The sequence below is a fragment of the Heptranchias perlo genome, chromosome 23 (genome assembly GCF_035084215.1).
Source record: "Heptranchias perlo isolate sHepPer1 chromosome 23, sHepPer1.hap1, whole genome shotgun sequence".
In the NCBI taxonomy this organism is placed as follows: domain Eukaryota; kingdom Metazoa; phylum Chordata; class Chondrichthyes; order Hexanchiformes; family Hexanchidae; genus Heptranchias; species Heptranchias perlo.
In genome coordinates, this window is record NC_090347.1 from 16,219,798 (window position 1) to 16,245,818 (window position 26,021).

General features: G+C 39.3%; 1 protein-coding gene across 3 annotated transcripts in view; it reads left to right on the forward strand.

Moving 5' to 3' along the window:
• The window catches only part of LOC137341115 (transmembrane channel-like protein 6), a 102,466-nt gene extending 76,769 nt beyond the window's left edge, over positions 1 to 25,697 (forward strand). For all 3 annotated transcript variants that reach the window (XM_068004047.1, XM_068004048.1, XM_068004049.1), the window contains 11 exons: positions 714 to 869; positions 4,902 to 5,077; positions 9,148 to 9,232; positions 9,950 to 10,047; positions 12,826 to 12,921; positions 13,391 to 13,466; positions 13,804 to 13,937; positions 14,805 to 14,981; positions 18,962 to 19,040; positions 20,209 to 20,307; positions 23,170 to 25,697. In XM_068004047.1, the coding sequence (XP_067860148.1) occupies positions 714 to 869; positions 4,902 to 5,077; positions 9,148 to 9,232; positions 9,950 to 10,047; positions 12,826 to 12,921; positions 13,391 to 13,466; positions 13,804 to 13,937; positions 14,805 to 14,981; positions 18,962 to 19,040; positions 20,209 to 20,307; positions 23,170 to 23,190 (1,197 nt within the window). In that variant the 3' untranslated portion in view covers positions 23,191 to 25,697. The remainder of the gene's footprint in view (positions 1 to 713; positions 870 to 4,901; positions 5,078 to 9,147; positions 9,233 to 9,949; positions 10,048 to 12,825; positions 12,922 to 13,390; positions 13,467 to 13,803; positions 13,938 to 14,804; positions 14,982 to 18,961; positions 19,041 to 20,208; positions 20,308 to 23,169) is intronic.
• The last annotated feature ends 324 nt before the right edge of the window (positions 25,698 to 26,021 follow it).

A 26,021-nucleotide genomic window follows, 5' to 3' on the forward strand; every position in this document is an offset into this window, starting at 1 on the left:
TGGTTCCATTATTCTCCATTCATTTTTGATCCATAATAGCCAATGCAATCAAAATATCTGCTGTGGCAGTCACTCAAGACAATGATTTAATTTATTGTAAATTTTTTTGAATGTTGAAGAAAGCTGTGTCCTGTCGAAGAGAATGTCACCCTCTTCACTTTCAACCCCCCCAACCCCACCTTCCCCTGTACTGTTGTCTTTTCACAATTTTTATTGTTTGGGACTGGAACCAACAAGGTAACCAAATTACTGCATTATATCACAATCATTTTATGTTCTGGACTGGAAAAATGTTTTGGTACAAGCTGGTACTTACCAGAAATGTATTGTACTGGTATTTTTAATTGAGAAACCAAGATGATGGCTGAAAGCTCATTGTGCAGTACACCACCAAGGTTGAAGTGAATTAGAGGTTAGATAAATCAGGAAATGGTGATTAGATAGTGCCAAGCTTGGATTTTAGAAACCTGACCATTATAGTAAGAAGGAAAGACTGAGGATGCTAAGAGGCTTCGGTTTGGAGCACCAGAGAAAGAATGAGTTAGAGTGCAAAACTGTCCAATGGGCTTGATTTCAAGACAGTGGGCTTGTCGGAAAGAAGACAGGCATGTAAGTGTTGCTGTACTTTAAGCAGTTTAGTTTAAGAATGTTATGTGTACACATGCAATATATTCTTGTTAAATTGTTACTGATTATTTTTATTTTTCAATCAGGAATTTCTTACTGAGCATAATTTCCGTGCTACTCGCTTGAGCACTTGTCAGTGGTTTGCTAATCTGTCAGTTCACATTCTGGGCTGGCTGCTGTGCTTGGGGAGTGCTGTTGGATGCGCTGTTGGAGTTTATTACTACTCAGAATACATGCTGGAGGTGGGTTTCCTGTTTGCATGATGCACTGTCAATCAAGAGCTAGTTATTTATAAATATCCCATCATGACCATTATACGCTGAGTTGGGACAAAGTAATTTCTCTACCTAATGAAGAAATGTTCTGTGTTTTTAAGCTTCTGGAGGGTACTGATTTTTATATTTGCTGCATAATCAGCCAATCTAACAATACAAAAGTTAAGGTTGTTTTCTCGGAATTGTTTGATCACTGGTGCTAACCCTAAGACTATACTGTACTCCAGTCACTTCGACACACTTGTAGCAAGTTTCATATATTTTTGACTGGGTCAACCCTCAAAGTGAGATTTTGTATAGAGGCAAGTTTTCATTGTGGAAGTGAGGGAGGGGAGAAAGAAGAGAGAGGGAGAGAAAACAGCTGGATCTAAGTTCATCTGATTACTTAAGCATGGACCAACGTTGGAGACAATCATTGAGGAATATGTTGCACATTCTCCTGGAGAAATCTGTCTGGAAACGAGTACCCACTAAAAAGAATGTTAAATCTAAGAGAAAAAATGCAAATAAAAAATTATAGTGTGAGTTCCAAAATGAAGGGCAACAGATAAAATAACAAACAGAGATGGTTTTTTTGCATGACTATTATGCTAATAAATGTGATTAACACTTTTAAAAATAAAAATCCTTCCCTTTTTTCCCATCAATTTTCTCCCCAAATCCTGTTCTGAAGCCATTCACTCCTTGCTTGGGTACACACGACACCCTCCGGCACCTCACACAAATGACCAATCTTCACCATATTTGAGCCTAGATAGGGAGTGTCAGTGGGTTATTGAAGTATGGGAGCACCACTGCCAAGCCTGATCCTCTGCTCCCAATGTCCACCAGGGATGAGTAAACAGTGATCAGGAGGAAGAACGGTAGCAATTTTAATTCCTCCCCTCACCAACTCAAGGGTGATAATTCTAGTGCCCCGTCACCTATCCCAGGTGAGATTAGCTGACATAGACTCACTGCCTTAACCAACGGAGTCAAATGCAATGAACTTGGAACTGAGCCATTGACATCAATCTCATATAGTCTACTGCACCCGTGTTTGCAAGTAAAATAGTTGCGACGTCTCACAATACTCCCTCTAATCAGCTGCGGTCAGATCATGGCTAATCTAGCATGATAAAGTGTAGCGAAAATTTACATTGCCTATAACACCCACTGTTGGGCAAAGTAACCATCAAACACTGAATAAAGTCAGGACGTGTATTTCGTAGCGTATGTAACATGTACTGTAAAGTGAGGTAATAATCGCATCTTGGAATTTAGAAAATGGTTGTAAACCACTCTGCTGTACTTCTGTGTTTCATCACATCACCTAAACTTCCTGATAAAATTCTTGCCTTGTAATCACCCCCAGGTTATTCCATTATTCTCTAAATACATCTGAAAGGTATTTTAGGACCTTTACGCAGTGACAGAATATGTCAACATGAGTGCAGTATATAAAAATGAACTATAGGAATATAGAAGCAAACATTTGTTTTCCATAAATGCTGGAAATCTGAAACATAAAAAGAAAATTCAGGAAATGCACAGCATCTGTAAAGAGAAAAGACAAGTTTGTGCTTGGGGTGCAACGCTTCATTGGAACTGAAAACAAAGAGAAAAGCATTTTAGTTAGGTTTGGAAAGAAGAAAGAAATTAAAAACATGATGAAGAGGGGAACAGAACTTGCCTGGCATTCCTGGAGGAGAAGAGGCAGTAAATCAAGCAGTCAAAAAAAATACAGCAAATCTTCAAGAATTTCTGTTCTTCTCTTCAATTTTCTTTTTCCAACTCTGAGGAATATGTTACTTGAAAATGACAGTATGTGATATCGTAGCACATAGAATGTGTTGTCACTGGATGATGAATCTGATCTGAGTTGTACCTTCTGGGAACAACTGAGGGAAATTCAGCAGTAGGGAACAGTTCCTTTGGCCACACTATCACACCTCCATGTGGCCAGCTCAAGATGACCACAGGCAGAGGCCTCGGAGCAAGTTGGCTGTAAACATTCTCTTTGTCTTGGAAATGGTACATAGCCCTGGAGGAGCTAAGGATCAGAAGAAAAATAAAGTAACTTTTAAAAATGGGTGTGATGGAAAATAGATTGTTGGGAGAGTACTTCAGGACAGTTTAATATAGTCAGTAGTTTAGGTGATATTAAAAAGTAACTTGAGAGCTTCTCGGGAATCTTTTGCATGCAATCTCAAATGAATATAGTTAGACTCTCTGCATCTACAAATTCCATTCTTTAATATCTATATTTTGTCATTCAATCTCATTACCAATGCCTACTTTTCATAACCCTAGCATTATGGTAAGCTTTATCATACAGCTTTGTGACAGAAAAGGGGAAGTATCGTATTATTATAGTAGAATAGAGTTGTTATGGAATCAGTTGAAACTAATAACAGATAACATTCTACTAGATATTGTAAAACTGAAACAGTTTAAAATGTTGGTATACTAAGTTGTGAGAACGCAGCTCGAATGGTTTGTGTAGTAATCAGTACACGATAGTGTTAGAGACAGTAACTGCTCTTTGCCAAGTGAAGAGAATAAAGATTTTAAAATTTGTAACATGTTGGTGAATTCACTCAGTTGTATATCCTGCTTCTTCAATAGAGCTAATGCTGTTGAGATCCCTCCTACTGATAATTTTGGAAGGATTTGCTGATTGGGTAAAATTTATGATGGAATGGAATTAAAATGATGCTAAAAGATCCCCTCAGTTCACGGTTGCAGAATGGAAAGGGACAATTGGTCTAGTTCTGTGACCTTGCCAATTGCTAATGTTGCCTATTAATGTGTTTAATTTTGACTTGGTGAGGTATGTGGGAGAAAGAGCACACCTTCAACTGCAGAGTGGGTTAATCGATTACTCCATCAATGCTTCGGTAAAGATTTGGAAAGAAAGCAACGATTATTTACATAACATTTGTTGGTGTATGCTGAAGGTTTTTAATTTGACTCTTGTAAAGCGGTGAATCCAATAAATCTGTAGTGTAAATGTGCAGAGTAGTATATAAGAGTAATATTTGGAGTATAAAAGAACATTTTAACACTAGAATAAACTTGTGGCTTGAATTTTATTGCACGTTTATTATCTAAAATGACAATCTGTGCATGACACCAATTATTAGATGATGAATTACATGATTTTGGCATAAAAAAGGGGTTGAGAGTGTGTCATAAACCACAAGAGTGAAGGTTACATGATTTCCAAGATCTTCTGGTCTATGAGATTGTGATGTAACCTCGTGAGCCACAGTCCATGCCAAACAGCAATTATTTCTAAAAAGGAAAAACTTCTGAATTTATTTCTGAATATGAAAATTTCAAGTCAAGCTTATTGTGATTCATGATTAGTATTAATTTGACATCGTGTGACAGGACTGATAATGGAATATTACTGATGTAAATATGATTGGCAAAGTAGATTTTGCTCATTTTCTTTTTCTTACCAACTTCCTCCGCTTCTCTTCCTCAGATCTGCCCAGAGTTCCAAAACCCTTCACATTTATTTTTAATATTTTTTCTTGCCTTTTGATAAATGTATTTGTATTGTGGTCCATCAAAACTTAATAAATCAACATATTTAGGCTTTGAAAGATAATGCATGGTGTTTAGTGATTTTATAAGAACTCTCTTCACCCTTCCATAACTTACTTTGGCCATTCTATAATTTGAAGCTTCAAAGCTGAGTGAGAAGTTCGACCTCGTCCCAATTTAAAATAAATAGCATCTGGAAACAGTATCTGTCTTACAAAGAAATGTGGATTGTCATTTTTTTATCCAAGTAAACAAAATTATGACATACGGTGAAGTCTCGCCGTGTCTGTGAAATTAGCAACTTTACAAGTTTTGCAAGTTAGTTTTCCAAATTTCAAAGGGGCAATATCTCTTAATAAAACTGAGGTAACTCTGGCATTTTTTTTTGTAAAGTTTCAAACTCAAGCTGTTTATGTTTTTGACTGATTTAAAAACATGTCCTGAGTAAAATGTTTTCTGTTTTAGAATTATTCAAAAAAAATCCGACAGGGAATGTCTGAGAAGCAGGTGGAGAGCAGCTTGCTGACACTTCCCGTGCTTGTGTCATTTATCAATCTTGTGATGCCGTATATATATAACCTAATTGGGTTACTGGAAAAATATGACTTCCCACAGCAACAAATCTATGTTGCCATTACCAGGTAGGAACACTTCCTCTGTCTTTTCAGGAACAACCTGGTCTTCCAAAATTACAGCAGTCATTTTATATTTTGTTTGTTTTTGCTCAGTGTGCAAGTTATTTTTCTTGCCTTTTTAAAGGGCCTCCCACCTTCACCAGACTTGGCTTCTGAAATCCCTAACCAGTGCAATTATCTTGCTGTGTGAATGCCCTGGATGACATGTCCAGATTCTTACTTGTGTCTGTGTAGAAGTGTGTGGTTTTCATATTACACACTTCCCCGATATCATGAGTTGGGAATTTACCAGATGGAGAATTGGGTGGACAAAACCACAATGTTAAACCACCCCATAGCATAGCACACTGGAGCATCAAGTGGTGGCCTACCTCTGGTGCTGTAAATATATGATGGCAGGGGAAAAAAATCCACCATGTTGCTATTGGCCACATAAAATAACAACAGAAGACCAAAAGATGGTCCCAAATTTATATTTTACCAGTGTGCTCTCTGCTATTAAATTGCATCTTAATACTAGATAGTGCCAGAAATGCATAACAGGTTGTCCAGCATCCAAAAGAGAAAAATGGGTGAACATTTAAAGTGGAACCCTTCATTAAAAATGATTCTGATAAAGGGACCCACTGAAAACACTGACCTTTTTGTTTATCAATGTGTTCTCCATTTCCAGTATTTTCTCTTTTTTTTATTTCATATTTCCAACATTTGCAGTATTTATCTCCCCAATTTAAAGCCACCATTTTATTTCATTTTGAATCGTTTATTGTTGCTTTATATGACTTTGAACGATTGTTTTCATTTCATTGCTTGCTCTGTGAAACAGCACCAGCAGTCGTTTTATGTGGAAGCCAGGAGATACTTGGAGTTGCTTAGAAGTTTTGCAGGCAATGACATTCCAATGGACAGTTAGGGCTCGATTTTCAAATGGAAGTCTGGGGGCAGGTGGGCAGCGAAAATCGGTAAAATCCCGAGCGGGTAAGGAACCCGGCTCCAACCCACCGACTTCTGCGTCTCACACAGACGCATCAGTGTGAGCGCGGGGTTCTGGAATCTGGAAGTCCCGCCAAGCAAATGTACCTCATTGATGTACTTAAGATACTTTCTTTGTTACATAGTGGGTAGTTGCAACTATTTTCAACTTAACTGGGCGTCTTTCCCACGGCTTCCGATTCACACCTGATGAACATAAAATAAATAAAATAACATTTCACAAAGTTTCAAATGATGTCACCTGTAACCCCCTGCTCCGATGTCTCACCCCCCCCCCCCCCGCCACCATCTTTGTGTGTCCCGCTCCGATCTTTGTGTCTCCCCCCCCCCCCCCCCCCCCCCCACTCTCTGTTCCAGTGCCGGATGACGTCTCTCTCTTTCTCTCTCCTCCCCCCCCACCCCCCCCCACCCCCCCACCTCCCTTGCGTTGCAGCTTCTGGCGGGCACGAAACCCGAAAACAAGATTAATGAGCATCATTGACCTCGCGATCGCGTGCGAAAAGTATGTTTTTTTTTTCTATTCGGGTTTGCCGCACGCCCCCCCCCCCATGCTGCCATCCCGCCACCCTTTTAAAATTGAGCTCTTAGTCACTGGTTAACTTATTATAGTCACAAACTTAAAGATGGGCATAAACAAATGTCTCCTTCAGTGGATTGAACCTAAAGGGGGAATTTACTGAAAAATCGACCGCTAAATGATATTAAATCATTTTAAAGGGCCTTTAAGCAAAATTTGCATGTTTGGTAATTTTGAAGTGTCAGCCTTGGCTCAGTGGTAGCAGTCTTGCCACTGTTCAGAAGGTTGTCGGTTCAAGCCCCACTCTAGAGACTTGAGCAAATAATCTAGACTGACTTTTTTTTTTCAAAAAATATACTTTATTCATAAAATTTGCAGCAATACATACAAAACAGTTGTCGTATCACTTTCCAAACGTACACAATACATAAGAACATAAGAACATAAGAAATTGGAGCAGGAGTAGGCCAATCGGCCCCTCGAGCCTGCTCCGCCATTCAATAAGATCATGGCTGATCTGATCCCAACCACAAATCTAAAGAACACAAGAAGTCGGAGCAGGACCCGGCCACATAGCCCCTGGGCCCTCTCCGCCACCCACAGGGCATTGACCGATCCGAACTCAGCTTCATGTCCAATTTCCTGCCCGCTCCCCATAACCCCTAATTCCCTTTACTTCTAGGAAACTGTCTATTTCTGTTTTAAATTTATCTAATGATGTAGCTTCCACAGCTTCCTGGGGCAGCAAATTCCACAGACCTACCACCCTCTGAGTGAAGAAGTTTCTCCTCATCTCAGTTTTGAAAGAGCAGCCCCTTATTCTAAGATTATGCCCCCTAGTTCTAGTTTCACCCATCTTTGGGAACATCCTTACTGCATCCACCCGATCAAGACCCTTCACAATCTTATATGTTTCAATAAGATCGCCTCTCATTCTTCTGAACTCCAATGAGTAGAGTCCCAATCTACTCAACCTCTCCTCATATGTCCGCCCCCTCATCCCCGGGATTAACCGAGTGAACCTTCTTTGTACTGCCTCGAGAGCAAGTATGTCTTTTCTTAAGTATGGAGACCAAAACTGTATGCAGTATTCCAGGTGCGGTCTCACCAATACCTTATATAACTGCAGCAATACCTCCTTGTTTTTATATTCTATCCCCCTAGCAATAAAAGCCAACATTCCGTTGGCTTTCTTGATCACCTGCTGCACCTGCATACCAACTTTTTGATTTTCTTGCACTAGGACCCCCAGATCCCTTTGTACTGCAGTACTTTCCACTCTCTCGCCATTAAGAAAATAACTTGCTCTCTGATTTTTCCTGCCAAAGTGCATAACCTCACATTTTCCAATATTATATTGCATCTGCCAAATCTCCGCCCACTCACCCAGCCTATCTATATCCCCTTGCAGGTTTTTTATGTCCTCCTCACTCTCTACTTTCCCTCCCATCTTTGTATCATCTGCAAATTTTGATATGTTGCACTCGGTCCCCTCCTCCAAATCGTTAATATAGATTGTAAAGAGTTGGGGACCCAGCACCGACCCCTGTGGAACACCACTGGTTACTGGTTGCCAGTCCGAAATTGTATACAGATTATACAATTTGCAGGTTACGTTAAGTGCAGTACAATGAACACATTGGACATCATTGCAGTTCATGACACTCTAGGGTGTCTCATTGCATCATACGTCAACACAGATTATTGCTTACAGATTCATTTCTGGTCCATTTCAGATTCATTACAGGTACATTACAGCAATTTGAATTTTACATTCTGCCCGAGGGGGTTTTTCCCTGATTGCAGCCCCTCGGTTTACAATGGCGGGAAGGCTCTAAACGGTTGCCTTTCCCCACATAATAATCTAGACTGACACTTCAGTAAAAACCAAGGGAGTGCTGCACTGTTGGAGGTGCTCTCATTCAGATGAGACATTAAACCGGAGCCCCGTCTACCCTCAGGTGGATGTCAAGGGTCCCATAATACTATCCAAAGAAGAGCAGGGAAGTTTTCCCGGAGTCCTGGCCAACATTTATCCCTCAACTAACACCACAAAAAACAGATTATCTAGACCCTTATATCATTGCTATTTATGGGATCGTGCTGTATGCAAATTGGCTGCTACATTTTCCTGCATTACAAAAGTGACTGCAGTTCTAAAGTAGTTCGTTGGCTGGGATTGTGAAAGGCGTTCTATAAATGCAAATTCTTCTGCTGCTTCTTCCAAACACTTCAAGATTTATTTTTCGGTAATTGTTGCTGATGCTGTCCTTTTCATGTAGTGAAATTGGTTAATAAACCACCGCATTTGATGTAAAATACAGCGCAACTTGGCAACTTTTTATTATTCAAAGTGACCCTGAGCCCACTTCAGCCATGTGCAGTAAAATAGTTTGTGTAATGGAAACTCACTTCTGTTAGAGGAGACAAATCCAGAGGAAGTGCCAGTCCAAACTATTTTGCCTTGTACGCAAACAACAGAAGAGTCTGCGTTTTAAAGGTCCTCTGACAGGATAGTTCATTTTATTTTCTCTGATGAAGATATGTGATTTTTTTTTTATTGCAGGAATATGCTGTTGAAGATGTCCATTTTGGCACTGCTGTGTTTTCACTGGATAGGAGGAAATACCATAAAAATATCAGAAATATCAGTAAGTAAAAAAGACAGGGATGAGTTAAACCAAAATAGTACTGAAACCCCTCCGCCATCTGTTTACAAAAAATGGAATCAGCTTGACAGTAAGAATTGATAGCCTCACTTCAGTTCTAAAAATGCACAAGGTACTTGGACTGTCGGTAGTTTTATTTAGATCCTCCACCCACTGGAACCCACCTGGATTTTTCCAAACATAACCTTGTAAATGAAGCCATGCTGAAATGTGGATGGCATTTTACTTGTTTTTGGTCATTTTTACCATTATTTCTTCCAACCATTGTCCTAAACCAGCCTGCTTAATGGAGATGTTGGTTATCTGGTTTGTATTATTCCTTCTAATTCAATCCAAGCATTTTAAATAATGTTGTGGTCTGAAACAAAAATGCTGTTTTTTTTTCTTGCACTTCAATAAGGGCTGGAGTCCATGTTCTGTACAAGTGAGCTATTTAGTGTTGGCTCCAGGGCTTGGTAAAATCAGGGCTACCTATGTCTCAGTTGTTTACAGACGGAATACGTTTTGAACAGGATGGCCTGATGGTCCATTTTATTTCCATTCTGAATACTTTGGGGTAACATTGTTACAGTTGATCTTGGAATAACTGATTTGTAATCTCTTGCGTTTGAGGATAGGATACATATAGGACTTGCATTACAAATTTTGTATTGTATGGTGTCAAACACTTAACCATCCCTTGTTTTTTTTTTGCTTTAGTGCTGGGAAACCTTTGTAGGGCAAGAATTATACCGCTTGGTGATGGTAGATTTTATATTCATTATCCTGGAAACAATTTTTGGAGAATATATCAGGAGGTGAGTTTTATATTCATCAGAAGACTTTTTATCTCTTAATATTTATTAATGCACTTTAACACTCTGTGGGCCACACAAGTTTTTAACCAATTGTGATACCAAAAGTGTAGTTTTAACACAGAGGCAAACAAAAATGGGGTAGGGTAACAGGCTTACTGGTTTTTCCTTTCTTCCATAGAGTTGTACCTTGCCTGTGGTGTGTAACCTCTGCCCTTGCCCCTCTCCCTCCACCAGAGCTAGAGATCATTAATTCACCATGTGGAAAGCTGCAGGCATGAACCACTTCATGGTGCCCGTGTCCATACTTTTATATTTAAAAAAAAAGTAAAGTAGCTACACAAAGCAACTTAATTGAAATACAACAAATGTAAAAGGTTTCATTAAGAAGCATAAATGAGTTTACCCTTTGGTTCAGCGGGTAGCTCAGTGACATAGACTACAAAGGTTCTCTGTTTGATTCTGATCTATAATGAGCAAACTGATCTTCGGCAGGACAGTGTGGTAAGGATACTACAGTTTCCCTCAGCGCCCGTGGTTAGGGAGTGCTCCCCTTTACGATTGCTATCCAGTGACCCCTGCAGGAAGGGTGTTTATGTCCATGCATATATCAGGTGAGAACAGAGTTGGAGCCAGCTCCCCTTCTGCCCCAAGAATATTGAGGCTCACAACATGAAGAATGGCCAATTGAGCAAGGTTCAAAGGGGGTGGACCCCCATGCTTATGGAACTGTACTTCATCAAGATGTTGACCCTTTCAGGAGAGGGAGTGGGAGAAAATTATTAAAGGGAGAAGGAGAGGGGGAGGGTGAAAATTGGTCAGGTAGGGAAGAGGGGGAGGGAGAAAATTGTCAAGAGGGAAGGAGAGGGGGAGGGTGAAAATTGGTCAGGTAGGGAAGAGGGGGAGGGAGAAAATTGTCAAGAGGGAAGGAGAGGGGGAGGGTGAAAATTGGTAAGGCCTTTAAAACTGAAAGGCCTTGATTGAATCCTTAGCTCGATACTATAATAATGTACCATAATATTATGCTGTTGCAGCCTCCTGTGCTTCATTTCCGGGATAGTGCTTTGTTTTGATGAGTTGTTACTGAATTAGTATCATTTATGAATATATTAAAAGCTTGACCTTCAGAGTCGTCTTGAGTTTTCAAAGCAATAACCAAATGGGTTTTTGCAGTGCTTTCATCTCATCAGCAGCAAAGCTCATCTGGGCACCATTTTAGAAATTGAGGAATACTGTCGTGCCCAATTTGTTTGGAGGCCCAATGCTATCAGGCAGATTTATTCATTTGTGATCCCTTACCCTCAAGAGTGAGTCAGCTGAGCAGGAATTCTGTTCTGATGACTAAGCTTGAAAATGTATTTGAAACACAGCCCACTAGGAACAATAAAAGGATTGGTCCTTCACATTCAAAATGCTATTTGACTCTCTTTTCCTTCGCCTCTCTCCTACCCCCCTACCCCCGTCCCCCCCACACACACCGCGTACACACACTCATATATGCACATGCACGTGTCCTACATATCATAGGAACAGGAGTCGCCCATTCAGCCCCTCGAGCCAGCTCCGCCATTTGATAAGATCATGGCTGATCTGTGATCTAGCTCCATATACCTGCCTTTGGCCCATATCCCTTAATACCTTTGGTTGCCAAAAAGCTATCTATCTCACATTTAAATTTAGCAATTGAGCTAGTATCAATTGCCGTTTGCAGAAGAGAGTTCCAAACTTCTACCACCCTTTGTGTGTAGAAATGTTTTCTAATCTCACTCCTGAAAGGTCTATCCTTTGTGAAGTACTACAATTAGCTTTTCACATCCCTTGTTATTCTGCCTTTTTTGTTTAGGCGATACGTGTTGGTAGCATCAGGGACTGGGAAACTGGCCGGGAAATTACACTAACAATGTGAAGGACCTCCAATTAGTGTCACTAATGCAGGATCTTTCAGACACCGAATGATGGTGTAGCTTGCTCACATTATTGAGTTCCAGACCAAGTCCCTGATGTTGCACACAGTTTAACCAAACATTCAAAACAAATCATTAGAAATGCAGAGTAAAATCTGGGTGATTCTTTTTTTTAAGGGTATTTCAGTCTCTTTTTCTCTCTTCACTGCCTCTCCCCTCCCAGCTACAGTCCTGCTGCATCTAAGAAGGTAGAAGAGAAGGTCCAGCCTGTTCCTCCCCCAGCTGCTAGGAGATGTACTAGAGTGGCCTGAGGGAGAATCACCATCCAGTTCTACCTCCCTCCCTCCCTCCCTCTGCAGCCCCCACCCCCACCGCCCGCCTTCACTCCCAAGGACAGAGAAGGGGAGATGCTCTGGATTTTGCTCAGTACTTCTTCACAGTATGAAGTCTGAGCTTAGGACCTCAGTGGAGTGGGTATCAAACATTGGTTGCACTGCTCCATACAGCATTACTTTAGAGCTGCAAAACACTATGCTTCTTTTAACAATTGATTTTTAAAAGATGCATTAATATTAAGACTCCATTAAGCTTCAAGATTGTAAACGCATCGAAGGTTGCAGGAATATGGTATAAACCTCAGTGTGGTTGGCTGCTAGCCGGGTTGCTGTTTACTTCCAGCTTTACTGGAAGTAACTTGTCAAAGAATCCTGAGCAGTCCGCAAGTCTGAATCTGAAATGCCAACAATCAGTCAGCAGTCTGTCTGTATTCATTAATTGATGTGATCATTTTGTGCAGAAGAGAAGGCAGTTCAGTGAAGTTAGGAGGATAATCTACAATGCTATTTTAATCATCATTTCTCCTTCCTTCAATATCCAGGGTAGTTTGCATTAAATTGCTGAAAAGGAAAAGAAAGCCTGAGTTTGACATTGCCAGGAATGTGTTGGATTTAATCTATGGACAAACTCTCACATGGTAATAACCTGTTTGATCATGCTGCATTAACGTTAAAACATTTATAGCACCACCTGCTGGAAAAACTCACTTTACTTTACGTGTTAATTACTCTGGAATTTCACCAGTGGCTCAGTGGGTAACTGCACCAGCTGGTGTGGCAGTAAACCATACACAGCAGGACAGCCTCAAGTTTGAATCAGTCTGTGCTGAGTTAGCTGTTCTCAGGTGGGCATCCTCACCTTTGCCCAGAAAGTGTTTGTGTGTGCGTCTTGACTGTGATGCTCCTCGCGTGCAACTAACCTGCTGTCTGTCACTCACTGGCTAGTTTCACAAATGAAGAATGGTTACTTTGGCAAGATATTAGAGGGCTGCCAGTTCTGTGCAACTGTAACGCAGTGAGGAGCCTCCCCTTCAGAAGTGGGGGGGGGGGAAAGACAACAGAATTATGATTGAACATCCTTTTAATTCAGTTCTCTTTATTTTGTAGGTTGGGTCTACTGTATGCACCACTGCTACCTGCAATTCAAATAATCAAATTTATTGTTGTCTTCTACATTAAAAAGGTAACTTTAACATTTATAAAACAGCTGACAATTATAGAATAGGAGTTAGCTTAGTTGTCCAGTTTTAGAAATCATCTTTGTTTTGATTTTCTTGGCCCTCAGTCTGTGCTGATGGTTGATTTATGATAATGTTCATCAGTTTGCCCTTCATAGCCTGAATAGAAACTATCATTGGCAAACTTTGTACATATTTTGTTAACCAGGCTGGGTATATATACTCTTCAACAGGTTGTTTGGGAACCAAAACTTGTCCAGCTGTTACAAAATGTTCAGTCAGTTACCCAAACTCTGAAGATTGGTCGTACTTATATTAACAAAGTTATTGGGTCTTTTACAGCTCAGCTTGATGAAGAACTGTCAGCCTCCAAGCAAACTCTGGCGAGCATCTCATATGATGACCGTCTTTATTAGCCTTCTGTGTTTCCCGTCATTCCTTGGAGCCACTGTTGCTTACACCTATACTATATGGTCGTAAGTACAGTCATGGTTAATTTTGTAGCCAAAATCCTGTGAAAGCGATGATTCAAAAAATATATGAGAAAAGTGGAGGAGATATTTTATTTTTAGTGCTGTCTGCTAGTCCTCAGTATGAAATCAGGAACTAAGTTTTTAATGGAGCAAGTAAGATTCTCAGGAAGCCAACACTACAACCTGCTTAACAATATGTTGGCTGAATATGTCACTTCCAAGCCAAGTCACTGCAGGGGCTGTCCTATAACTTTCAAAAAATGGAGATACTCCAGGGAAGATTCCCTCCTCCATAGTGAATCACAGAACTGTAAATGTGTGAGGGTTGAACAAGTCTGAGCCTATGTTCCAATGACTTAGTGTTATGGCTTCTGGGTAGTAGGGCAGAGGCTGGTGGCTACATTGCACAATACTTGCTGTTATTGCACCCACCCTGTCCTTATTAAAGCTACATATTAGGTTAAAGGTTACTTATCATTGATATTTTCAGTCTGTTGATTACCAATGTAAAATTAACAATTATCCAGCCATTTGTCTGCTGAACTGATATATCAGAAATTGCAGATAATTTACCCTTAGAGCCAGCCCCTGTCATACTCCTTTTCTGAGTGGTTTGTATCTAATATGAGGCAGCGTTCACCCCATATTTCAATCTATGATTATTGTTCAAGTGGGGTTTGATTATAACCGTGCAAACATTATGCAATTTACCGAACACCAGTAAAGGTTGTATATAGTGACTGGGCCAAATAAAGGCAAGCTTCACCATTAACTGCCATTTCCTGCTTTTCATATACCCCTGACATTTACTTGCGGCCGTGAATATTAGCATAACTAAATTTTGTCTGATTTTGATTTTTTTAAAATTAGCATAAAGCCATCACAAGTTTGTGGTCCCTTCCGAACACTGAATACCATATACGATTCTGCAAAGATATGGTTCCGTCAACTGGAGAAAGAAGATTCTAACTTTTTCTGGTTTTCGTGGATTCATAGATACTTGGTGGAAAATCCATTCTTCTTCCTCTTAGCATCAGGCATCCTACTGTAAGTTTAAGTTTTTAACAAGTTCTCAGTTGTAAGATCTGCCTCTACATTCTACTTGAGCTACAAAAACTGCTGATAAAACTATCAGGGCGTTGAATAGGACTGGTGAATATTGGTGAGAATCTATCTCCATTGTTTCAAATGTTATTACCAATGCTTTGTAGAACACCTATGCTTAAATCAGGAGACAAATACCTTCAAATTTTGGAGTAATTTTGTTACATTGGTGGAGACAGTGCACACTTTTTTGCGCATCATATCTTATGAGGATCACAAAGCAGTGTTTATCATTGGTATTTGCAAAGCACCTTAAATGGGTTCTCAATGTGCTAGAAGTATATTGAGGTGGAAATGGCTTGACCCAGATCAGGAAGAGTAGAGAACATTCCTTCACTGGGTTTGCTGTACAGCAAGAAATCTGTGATTTGAAACTGCCCAGAGATGTTGAGAGTTTATATTTTTTTTAAAATTCCGTTTCAGTTTCAAAGTGGCAATCAATTTGTTGCTATTCAGCACTTGTTACCTCTTCAGAATGATGCACATGGGCAGTTTAGGAGCTAAGACCTAATTAACACCATAGTGGCAACACCACAGCTGCTGTATTAATACTGCCCCCTTCCCATTCTCAGCAGCTCAGTGCACATTAGCACTGTCGCTAATGGGGGGGGAGGAGGCGAGGACAGCGCAAAAGGCAATTGTGTAATACCGCAGTGAAAGAGAAATGTGACTGAGTGTGGTGCCTGTCACATATCATTTATTCCAATGTAAGTAGAGGATTATGTGTTTTGAGGGAAAAAAATGTAAGGAATATTTTCATTAGTGACCTGACCTGATGATCATAAAGCAGTATGGTGTTCTTAATATTTCAGTCACCTCATAGAATTTTGATCGACTTGCTCAGGCACAGCATTCTTTTATTTAAAAGTATTTTAATGACTGGCCTGAAGAGACAAGGAATAATACAATCAGATTTGGACTAAATTTCTGATCGTCATTTTCATCACACATTTCATGTGTTATTTTTTTAAAATAGAATTACATAGAAATTACAACATGAAAACAGGTCATTTAGTCCAATTTGTCTGTATTGGTATTTATCCTCCACGTGAGGTACTAAATTCACGTCAAGTTAGAAGTGGTAGAACAGCTCCCTCAATGAGAACCGTACGGTTCAGACAGGAATGAACCTGGTTGTGATGCCTCTATTGTCAAATAGCCCGCTGACACTCACTGTCCAGATTCACACCTGACGAATGGGTACTTGGTCCAGGTACTGGAGGCTGCAAGTGCTTATCTTGCGGTATAAGAGGTAATGGTAATTTTCCAAACTGGATCCTGTTAGTTTTTGATGGCATTTGAATGTTTGTGTGTGTACTTCCCATGATGTTTGAGTACGTTCTGAAGTCCATGCGCTTTTCTAACTCTAAGAGATACCTTTGTGAGTACTGATGTACACCTAGTCACTTACAAACACTTTTTACATTACTTGAGTGGTCACAAAAGTTTTTGCGGGGCAGTCATAATTAGGAAAAGCAAGAATTTGCATTTATTTAACACCTTTCATGTCTTCAAGACATTCAAAAGCACTTCACAGCCAAGTTGTAGTCACTGTTGTAACAGCAGAGAGGGTCCCGCAAACAGCAATGAGATAAATGACCAGATAATTTATTTTTTGTGGCGTTGGTTAAGGGATAATTGTTGACCAGGACACTGGGAGAACTCCCCTGCACTTCTAACAGTGTCCCTCGGTGCTGCACTGAAGTATCGGCACAGATTGTCTGCTCAAGTCTCTAGAGTGAGGCTTGAACCTCCAACCTTCTGACTCTGAGGCGAGTGGTACCACCAAGCCAAGTCCAACATCTAATTTCCCCACTGGTTTAATCATCCCCTCCATAGGGCAACAGCTGGCTGTCTATAGCAATTCATACTGGAATTTTGCATACTCGGCATTAAGTGGTCATCAAAACGAACACAGATTTCACCTAAAGAGAATGTAGCCATAGACCGGGTATGAAACTAAAGTAAGGGTGAGCACAAAAAAGACCCAGATAAATATGAATGCGAGTGGTTGCATAATTTTGCTGTATTATAACTTTTTTGCCAATTGCTATATTTGAAAATGTGCGACCAGATAGCCTCGAGTTACCACTGCACAATTTGCCAAAAGTATTTTAGTCCACAGTACAATATACTGGATACCAACATTGAAAATTAGTTTCAACAGAAAACAAAAATCTGATAACCCAATTTTACAATCGTCATAATGAAAGAGTTACAAAAGCTTCAAAAAATTTACAGCATTTTACAAACTGATGGAACAGAAACTTCTGCATTTTTGAAACTGATTAACCGCTTGCATTTCAGATTATTACATTCCCAACCTTCAAAACTGATCATCCCAAAGAATTCCTGCATTCAACACAATTATAATCCATATTTCATTACCTCTTTACTGCCAACTATGGGAACTGTTGGACACAGAGGTCAGCACCAACACAGCTCCGCCTACATGTGATGACAAATATGTTACTCCTGGGCAGCCAGTTTTTAAAGTGTTAAGAAACAGCAAGCAGTTGGGTCAGCCCACCATCATTGAAATGTAAACACAGCTTTGCACAAGTTGCAACCAAACTGTTCCTGGAGCACAGTGCAGCCAGTACAAGATAGCCTAAGGAGAGGTTCTCGCACCATTTGGGGCTTCTGTGCACTCTGGAACAAGACTGGGCCTCAACTCCCAAGTTATGTTATGAATCTATTTCAATGCTCATTCAAACTGCTTTACACCAAATCAAAAATAGAATAACTGCACCCGTAAATAATTTTGAACTTCACAAACCAGGTTATTCATTCACTAAATACTGAACAGTGGGATTTTATTCTGATTCAGAGTTTCTCGGTGCAAGCAAGGGTCATATAATAGAGGCACAAGCTCTCAGGCTGAGTTTTCTGTTTGCAGTGTTCTCTGATGTTTGTCTTTTAAAATCTCCAATTTGTCTTGACAGTATTAACATAAGAAGATAAGAAATAGGAGCAGAGGTAGACCCTACGGCCCCTCGAGCCTGCTCCGCCCTTCAATAAGATCATGGCTGATCTTCTACCTCAACTCCACTTTCCCGCCCTTTCCCCATATCGCTTACTCAATGTCTAGTTAAGCCAAGACGACAGTTCCATTTTCACAAAAATCTGTTAGGCTATACTTAAATTGCAAGTTTAGCTTTGGTGTGAAGTGCTTTTGGCTTCTCACTGACACTAAATTTGTGTCATGTAAATTAGGGGTTACGGTCCACACGGACTCCAAAGCGAAGTAGAATCCATTTTGTTCAAGTCAGACCCTGACTACATATACAGGCTAAAATTTCACTATAACTGCAGCATCGGTACAAAGCAAAACCACTTAACACTGTGCTGCAGTTCTAGTGTAAATGCATTCCCACTCAGTCTACGCTTTAAACAATGCCATTTATGAAGTTCCACACAGACCATCAGCCAAAAAGTGCTTTATACTTCAAGCAGAATGTAACACCCCAACAGTACTAGGCAACAATTATAAAGCACCAGTGTGAGGATTACCATTCAAACGATTTGTAATGTGCAACTTCCTACTGCGGTCTTGTACAGCAGGCTTTCCCGCCTGACAGCCGGCCAGCTGACTGCTGGATGGGAAACAGAGTAAAAAAAAAAAATTCTCATGAGGTTCTCCCACCTTCTCAATATTTCCGGGCTTCCCGGCCGCTGACACGCGCCCCTGCTCCCTCCCCGCCTCCCCGTAAATATCAGGCCCGTGAGAAAAATTGTACTGAAACCAAAAAAAATGCCCAATAAATTATTGTGGTTTCTGACTATTATACCAGTGAAAAAAATAAATACAGTATATTCAGCATATTGTGGTGTATTGGTTAGAGTCCAATATCATGAATTCCACACTGTTACTGAAGTGTTGTTTTAAAGTTCAAGATTAGCATTCTGATTTTCTCTTTCAGTATAGTGGTTTATTTCCACTGGCAAGTTGTGGATGGTCAAAGGAAGATAATTAAATTATTAAACGAACAAATACATAATGTAAGTATGTCAATCTTTGTTGATCAATGTACATTTGATTCTATCATTCACCTTATACATGCAAACAAGCCACCTTTCACTGGAATGGTTATTTATTTGGCATATCTGGGTGGTGGTGGTCGAACCACACGATTAGCAATCTACCAAGAATATGAATTGAAGCACAATGCCAAAAATTACTGTCGATGACTATTGAAGTGCTCGTATCAAATTCTTGTCTAAATCATGTAAATGGAACTGTTGACATCGTTGGGTCGATATGTCTGCTTAAGTAGTGGAGAAAGGAATTTGATAAGAGCACATTAAACATTCATACAATACATTGGTGATAATCATTTTCAGTTTCTTATTAAAATTTTGATTTAAAATTTTAGAAATATTGTACAAAACAAAACATGTATGATTCTATGTTGAGGAAGTATAGATCTGCTTTAGGAAATAATTTGATAAAATCATACGGCCCATCGTGACTGTGCCGGCTCTTTAAAAGAGCTATCCAATTCGTCCCACTCCCCTGCTCTTTCCTCCATAGCCCTGCAATTTTTTCCTTTTCAAGTACATAGCCAATTCCTTTTTGAAAGTTCCTATTGAATCTGCTTCCACCGCCTTTTCAGGCAGTGCATTCTAGATCATAACAACTCGCTGCATAAAAAAAAATTCTCTTCGTCTTCCCTCTGGTTCTTTTGCCAATTATCCTACGTCTGTGTCTTCTGGTTACTGACCCACCCGCCAGTGGAAACAACTTATCCTTATTTACTCTATCAAAACCCCTCATAATTTTGAGCACATCTATTAAATTAATTTGGTTTTCCTTTGTTTTGCAAGGTTTTCCCTTATTAAATTAGGTATGGTGGTCAGTGTCTATTGTCGATATAAATACTATCAGGTCTGAATTGCCACGATGTCTTCATAATGAAAACCAAAGCTCCACGTAGTTGGATCACAAATTAAATCACTGGCATGAGTTGTGCCGATGGCTGAGTTAAAGAGAGAGTTTCTGTACAGACTTGGAAGGTTCTAGGTTTGATCCTCAGTTCATGCTGATCTCAACCAGATGTGGCATTTTATTATATGCTGTTTTGTACCCATAGCAGAATTTTACTGAATTATTATTTAAGTTGTAATGTACCATGTCAACACAAAATATGCAGATTATTATTTTACACAGGAGGGAGACGACAAGAAGTTTCTTATTGATAAACTCCAAGACTTCAACAGAAAGAAATTTCAGCTTCAAAAGAAGAGGCAGACACGAAGGGAAGATGAGGTAACTAGGTTTGTTTTCTAGATGTGTTGCATAGTTATAGGTAGCTTCTTCGATTTTGATTATCATGCTGTGTGTATACCCTGTTCAGTGCCACACTACTGTTTCCTACATTTCAAATGTACCTCATCGGCTATAAAGTGCTTTGGGACATCTTGAGGTCGTGAAAGGCGCTATATAAATGCAAGTCTTTCTTTATTTCTTTCTTGCTCAGTTAGAATCATACAGCATAGAAAATTCGACCCATCGTGCCTGTGCTGGCTCTTTGAAAGAGCTATCCAATTAGTCCCATAGCCATGCAAATTTTTCCTTTTCAAGTATATATCCAATTCCCTTTTGAAAGTTACTATTGAATCAGCTTCCACCACCTTTTCAGGCAGTGCATTCCAGATCATAACAACTTGCTGCGTTAAAAAAAAAATTCTCCTCATCTCCCCTCTGGTTCTTTTGCCAATTATCTTAACTCTGTGTCCTTTGATTGCCGACCCTCCTGCCAGTGGAAACAGTTTCTCCTTATTTACTCCATCAAAATCCTTCAGAATTTTGAACACCTCTATTAAATTTTCCCTTAACCTTCTCTGTTCTAAGGAGAACAATCCCAGCTTCTTTAGTCTCCACGTAACTGAAGTCTCTCATCCCTGGTATCATTTTAGTAAATCTCCTCTGCACCCTCTCCAAGGCCTTGACATCCTTCCTAACGTGTGTTGCCCAGAATTGAACACACTTCTCCAGTTGAGGCCTAATCAGAGTTTTATAAAGGTTTAACATTACTTCCTTGCTATTGTACTCTATGCCCCTATTTATAAAGCTCAGGATCCTGTATGCTTTTTTAACTTGTCCTGCCACCTTCTAAGATTTGTGTATGTGAACCCTCAGGTCTGTCTGTTCCTGCACCCCCTTTAAAATTGTACCATTTACTTTATATTGCCCCTCCTCATTCTTCCTTCCAAAATGCATCACTTAACACTTCTCTGCATTAATTTTCATCTGCCATGTGTCTGCCCATTTCACCAGTCTATGTCTTCCTGAAGTTTGCTAGTATCCTCCTCAAAGTTTACCACGTTTGAGTTTTGCGTCATCTGCAAACTTTGAAATTATGCCCTTTATACCCAAGTCCAGGTCATTAATATATATCAAAAGAGCAGTGGTCCTAATACCAACCCCTAGGCGTCACCACTGTATACTTCCCTCCAGTATGAAAGACAACTGTTTACCACTGCTCTCTGCTTTCTGTCTCTTAGCTAATTTTGTATCCATGCTGCCACTGCCCCTTTAATCCAGTGGGATTCGATTTTGCTAACAAATCTTTTATGTGGTACTTTATCAAACTTCTTTTGAAAGTCCATATACACAACATCAACTGCACTACCCTCACCAACCCTCTCCGTTACTTCATCAAAGAACTCAATCAAGTTACTCAAACACGATTTGTCTTTAACAAATCCGTGCTGACTGTCATTTAATAACCCATGTTTTTCCAATTGACAATTAATTTTGTCCCAATTATGGTCTCAAAGTTTCCCCATCACCGACGTTAAGCTGACTGGCCTGTAGTTTATCCCTCGCCTCCTTTTTTGATCAGGGGTGTAACATTTGCAATCATCCAGTTCTCTGGTACCACTCCCATATCTAAGGAAGATTGGAAGATTGTGGCCAGAGCCTCCATTATTTCCACCCTTACTTCATTCAGTAACCTTGGATGCATCCTATCCGGACCAGGTGACTTTTCTACTTTGAGCCCTGCCCACCCTTGAAGTACCTCCTCTTTATCTATTTTTATCCTATCCGATTTCTCTACCCCTTCCTCCTTTACTGTGACATTGGCAGCATCCTCTTCTTTTGTGAAGTCAGGTGCAAAGTACTCATTTAGTACCTCAGCGTGCCTCCACAAGAAGGTTTCCTTTTTGGTCCCTAATCGGCCCCACCCTTTTGAGTATCCTTTTTCTCTTTATATGTTTATAAAAGACTATAGTATTCATTTTTATGTCACCCACTTATCTTTTCTCATACACTCTCTTTGCCCTTCTTATTTTCTTTTTCAGTTCTCCTTTGCACTTTCTGGATTCTGCTTGATTCTCTATTGTATTTAGAACCTGATATTTATTGTGACCCTCCTTTTTCTGTTTCACTTTAATCTCAATATCTTTAGTCATCCAGGGAGCTCTGGCTTTGGATGCCCTTCCTTTCCCCCCTCATAGGAATATGTTTAGTCTGTATCCAAACTATCTCCTCCTTCGGCAAGGCCTCCTGTTGCTCAATTACTGTTTTACCTGCCAATCTTTATTTCCAATCCACCTGGGCCAGATCCCGCTTCAGCTCACTGAAATTAGCTCTCTTCCAGTTGAGTATCTTCACCCTTAATTGTTCCTTGTCACCTTCTATAACTACTCTAAACCTAATGATGTTGTTTGGTTTTTTTTACTCTCTGTACCAGTTTTCTCTCCTGTAAAGAATAAACTTTCTGGGGGAGAAGATGATGATGCACAAGTCAGCATGTAGGGGTCAATTTCCAACTTTGCTGCCTGGGTGGTAAACTGGGGGAGCGGATGTACAACCCACACGATTTTCATTCCCCTGATTTCACAAAGGATCCTTATATTCAATAGAGGTGACTTTTATCCCATCAGAATTTGAATCCAGGACCTAGAGGTAGAAGTTGAGGGTTTGTCTGACCTCCTGCATCACCCAGTTCCCCATACTGACTTTCTTTTTTTTAAAAAAAGTGAGGGTTTATAAAGTTTGGTGCAAAGATAGGAGAATTATTCTGATAGGTTAATGAGCAGTATTTGGTTAAGAATTTTACTGGCTTTATAAGTGTATTACAGTTCATTTCTCGAAACTTTTCTCACCTGTGTCTTCAAACAGGTTCATCCTGACCATTACTAGAAGGGAAGAAGAAATCATTTTTCCACTGGTGCTGTAGAGGAAACAAACAGCGCAAGAACCAGTCAAGCAACTGATATAACTTGACTCTGTGAATTATTAAGAAATGCCTAGAATTGTTTTTTTGTTGCGTTATTTGGCTGTCTGCACTTGAAGTTGGTAAAGCAACAGTGCATTAACCAAAACTGGAATCAATGCAGCAATAACCAATTGCATGGTGTTATATCGACCACATCATACCACCTTGCACTATAATATTACAAACTGATCCTACCATTGTTGCATTTTGCTTCATTGGATTATAATTCTCTGTGTAAGTTGGCTTCCAGGGATTCATTTAATGGCAAGTATAAGTCAGTCAGAGAGGCAACCTGTCTGCTGCAGAATCCCTGGGGATTTACATTTATGAATAATGTTCTTAATTGAATTGATATATATGTTTTAAAACTGGTGGCTATTCAGTGGTTTTACCCACAGAAATTCAGGAAAGTTAATTTGCCTCAAATTGCATTGGTGATGCTGTCGGAGTCTGCAGCTTCTGGGGCTTATGAAGCTCCATCATGTGGTAGAATTGTGCAGTGGCAGGCATTGTTGTATCACAGAATGGTGATGCCCAGATATAAAGTGCAAAACATGATCTAATAAATTATACATAAACCTTTTAAAAATTCTGACTTTCACATTTATACTATGGATTACAATTCACTTAAAAACATAATCTTTTTTAAAAAAGTAACCTTGTATGTAGCATGATGAGTTCATTTAATTTCCAGTGATATATTTCCGCTGCATTTGTAATTACAGATGCAAATATTGAATGTTTACTTCAAAGTGACTAAGAACGAAATATTGGTGTGTCGCACTGACAAATTTTTTCATATTTGTAGTTTACATAAAATGGAGCAAATTGTTGCTCATCTTTTGCCTCTTAAAATTCAGAACTAAGCTAACTGACCACTTCAGCATGGCTAAAGCCCCACCTTGTGCATTGTGGAGACCTGAATAACTAATCTGGCAAATTCCTCCATAGCAGTCTGTGAATTTTGTTACTTGTACTGTTGATAGCCATGTGTCAGCAGATCAGAAATTCTGTCTATTTACTGAAAGTTTTATAAGATAATTTGAAATGCTAACTCTTTAAAGTGTTTATATTTATATTCAAAGCTCTTGTAACCCAGATGTGTAATGCACATTTTGGTAGCAAATTGCGACTGCAGCTTCTCCCTCTATCAAATACTGATCTACTAAACTACTAAGTTTAGGTTAACTATTTTCTATTTACTGTCTGAGCCGGGGAGTGAAAACTTTAATTTATTTAAGGTATTCTGAACTGCCCTATATTGTAAATACGTATTGCACAATAGCACACTTCAAAATTGGGTTCTGTACTACATCATGTATTTTATATGTGTACCTCGAGTATATACGATGGATGCTAATTCATCTTGTACATATTTTAAATATCACCATTTTAATTTTGTTGAATGTGTTTGTGCCTAAAGTGACACATGTACGTGTATATGGGAAGTGACAGATGTACGTGTATATGGGAAGTGACAGATGTACGTGTATATGGGAAGTGACAGATGTACGTGTATATGGGAAGTGACAGATGTACGTGTATATGGGAAGTGACAGATGTACGTGTATATGGGAAGTGACAGGTAGAAGAGATAAAAGATTGCAGACCCAGTGTTACTGAATGCTGCTCCTTAACCCAACTAATAGTATTATGTCAAAGTAAAACATAAACTATTTGGATTTGACCTGTCTATCAAAAGAAACACTCATGGGAAACAATTTCTTTCACATTTTATTTTGGATTTCTGCAAATGATCTAACACTAGTTGTGTACAGTTTATATTGTGTGTTTTCTGAGTTTACAGAACTCCAAGTAAACAACTGCATATCAAACCAGGTCAAATCAAAATTATTACATCACTATTCTTTTCTTTAGATCAGTGATCACTCGGTAATCAGTTTTCATTTTGCAATCGAAGAAAATGAATCTGAATATAACAAACGCAAGTTCTACTGAGCTGTCCAAATTCAAATAAACATTGGTTGCGGGCATGGGTTTGCATTCACCTAAAAAGCCAATTCCCATTTACACTAGATTCAAAGTGTGCATTCTTATGAATCTTTTAGTACGGAATTATTTTGAACCATGTAATCAATGTATATAAGTTAAATAGAATGTAGAATTTTCTGTCTATTTTTACAATGTTTTTCTATGTTTATATTTATTTGTATAAAGGGTAAAATAATAGAGATGTTATTTTCAGTGCAGTATTTGTTATTGAATTATAACAAACAGAAATGTTGTACTGTACAAACCAAACCATGGCTTAACATTGACCAAAGTGAACTATGATGTTTTTTTAATGTCCATGGCTTGAAATGATCCACTATTATTAAGTACCATGGTGTGCCATTGAATTCAACTCATATGCATCCTGTAATACTAAAATGTACTGAGTTATTGAAATGTACTAAAACTTGAAAATATGCATTAGTGTTGACTATGAAATACTGGGGTCCCAATTTTTTCATTTAAGTTGTGCTGCCACAAACCTTCTGTTTGCATTCACACTTGTGGATGGCATTATATTTGCTTTTTCTGTACAAGCCTTGAGAATGTGTGCTGTTGTATTTTCAGCAGTATAAGTGAGGGAAATGATCAAAATGCCAAAGTTTCAGTTTTACATCTGTTTCTGTAAACCGGGAAGAATTTATGCACCAACTTCAAAAAAGTTGGCTAACCTGGACAGTAGATTAGAAAGTACTTTTTTTGTTATGAAATGAAATAATCTTTAAAATGCATTCCTTGATCT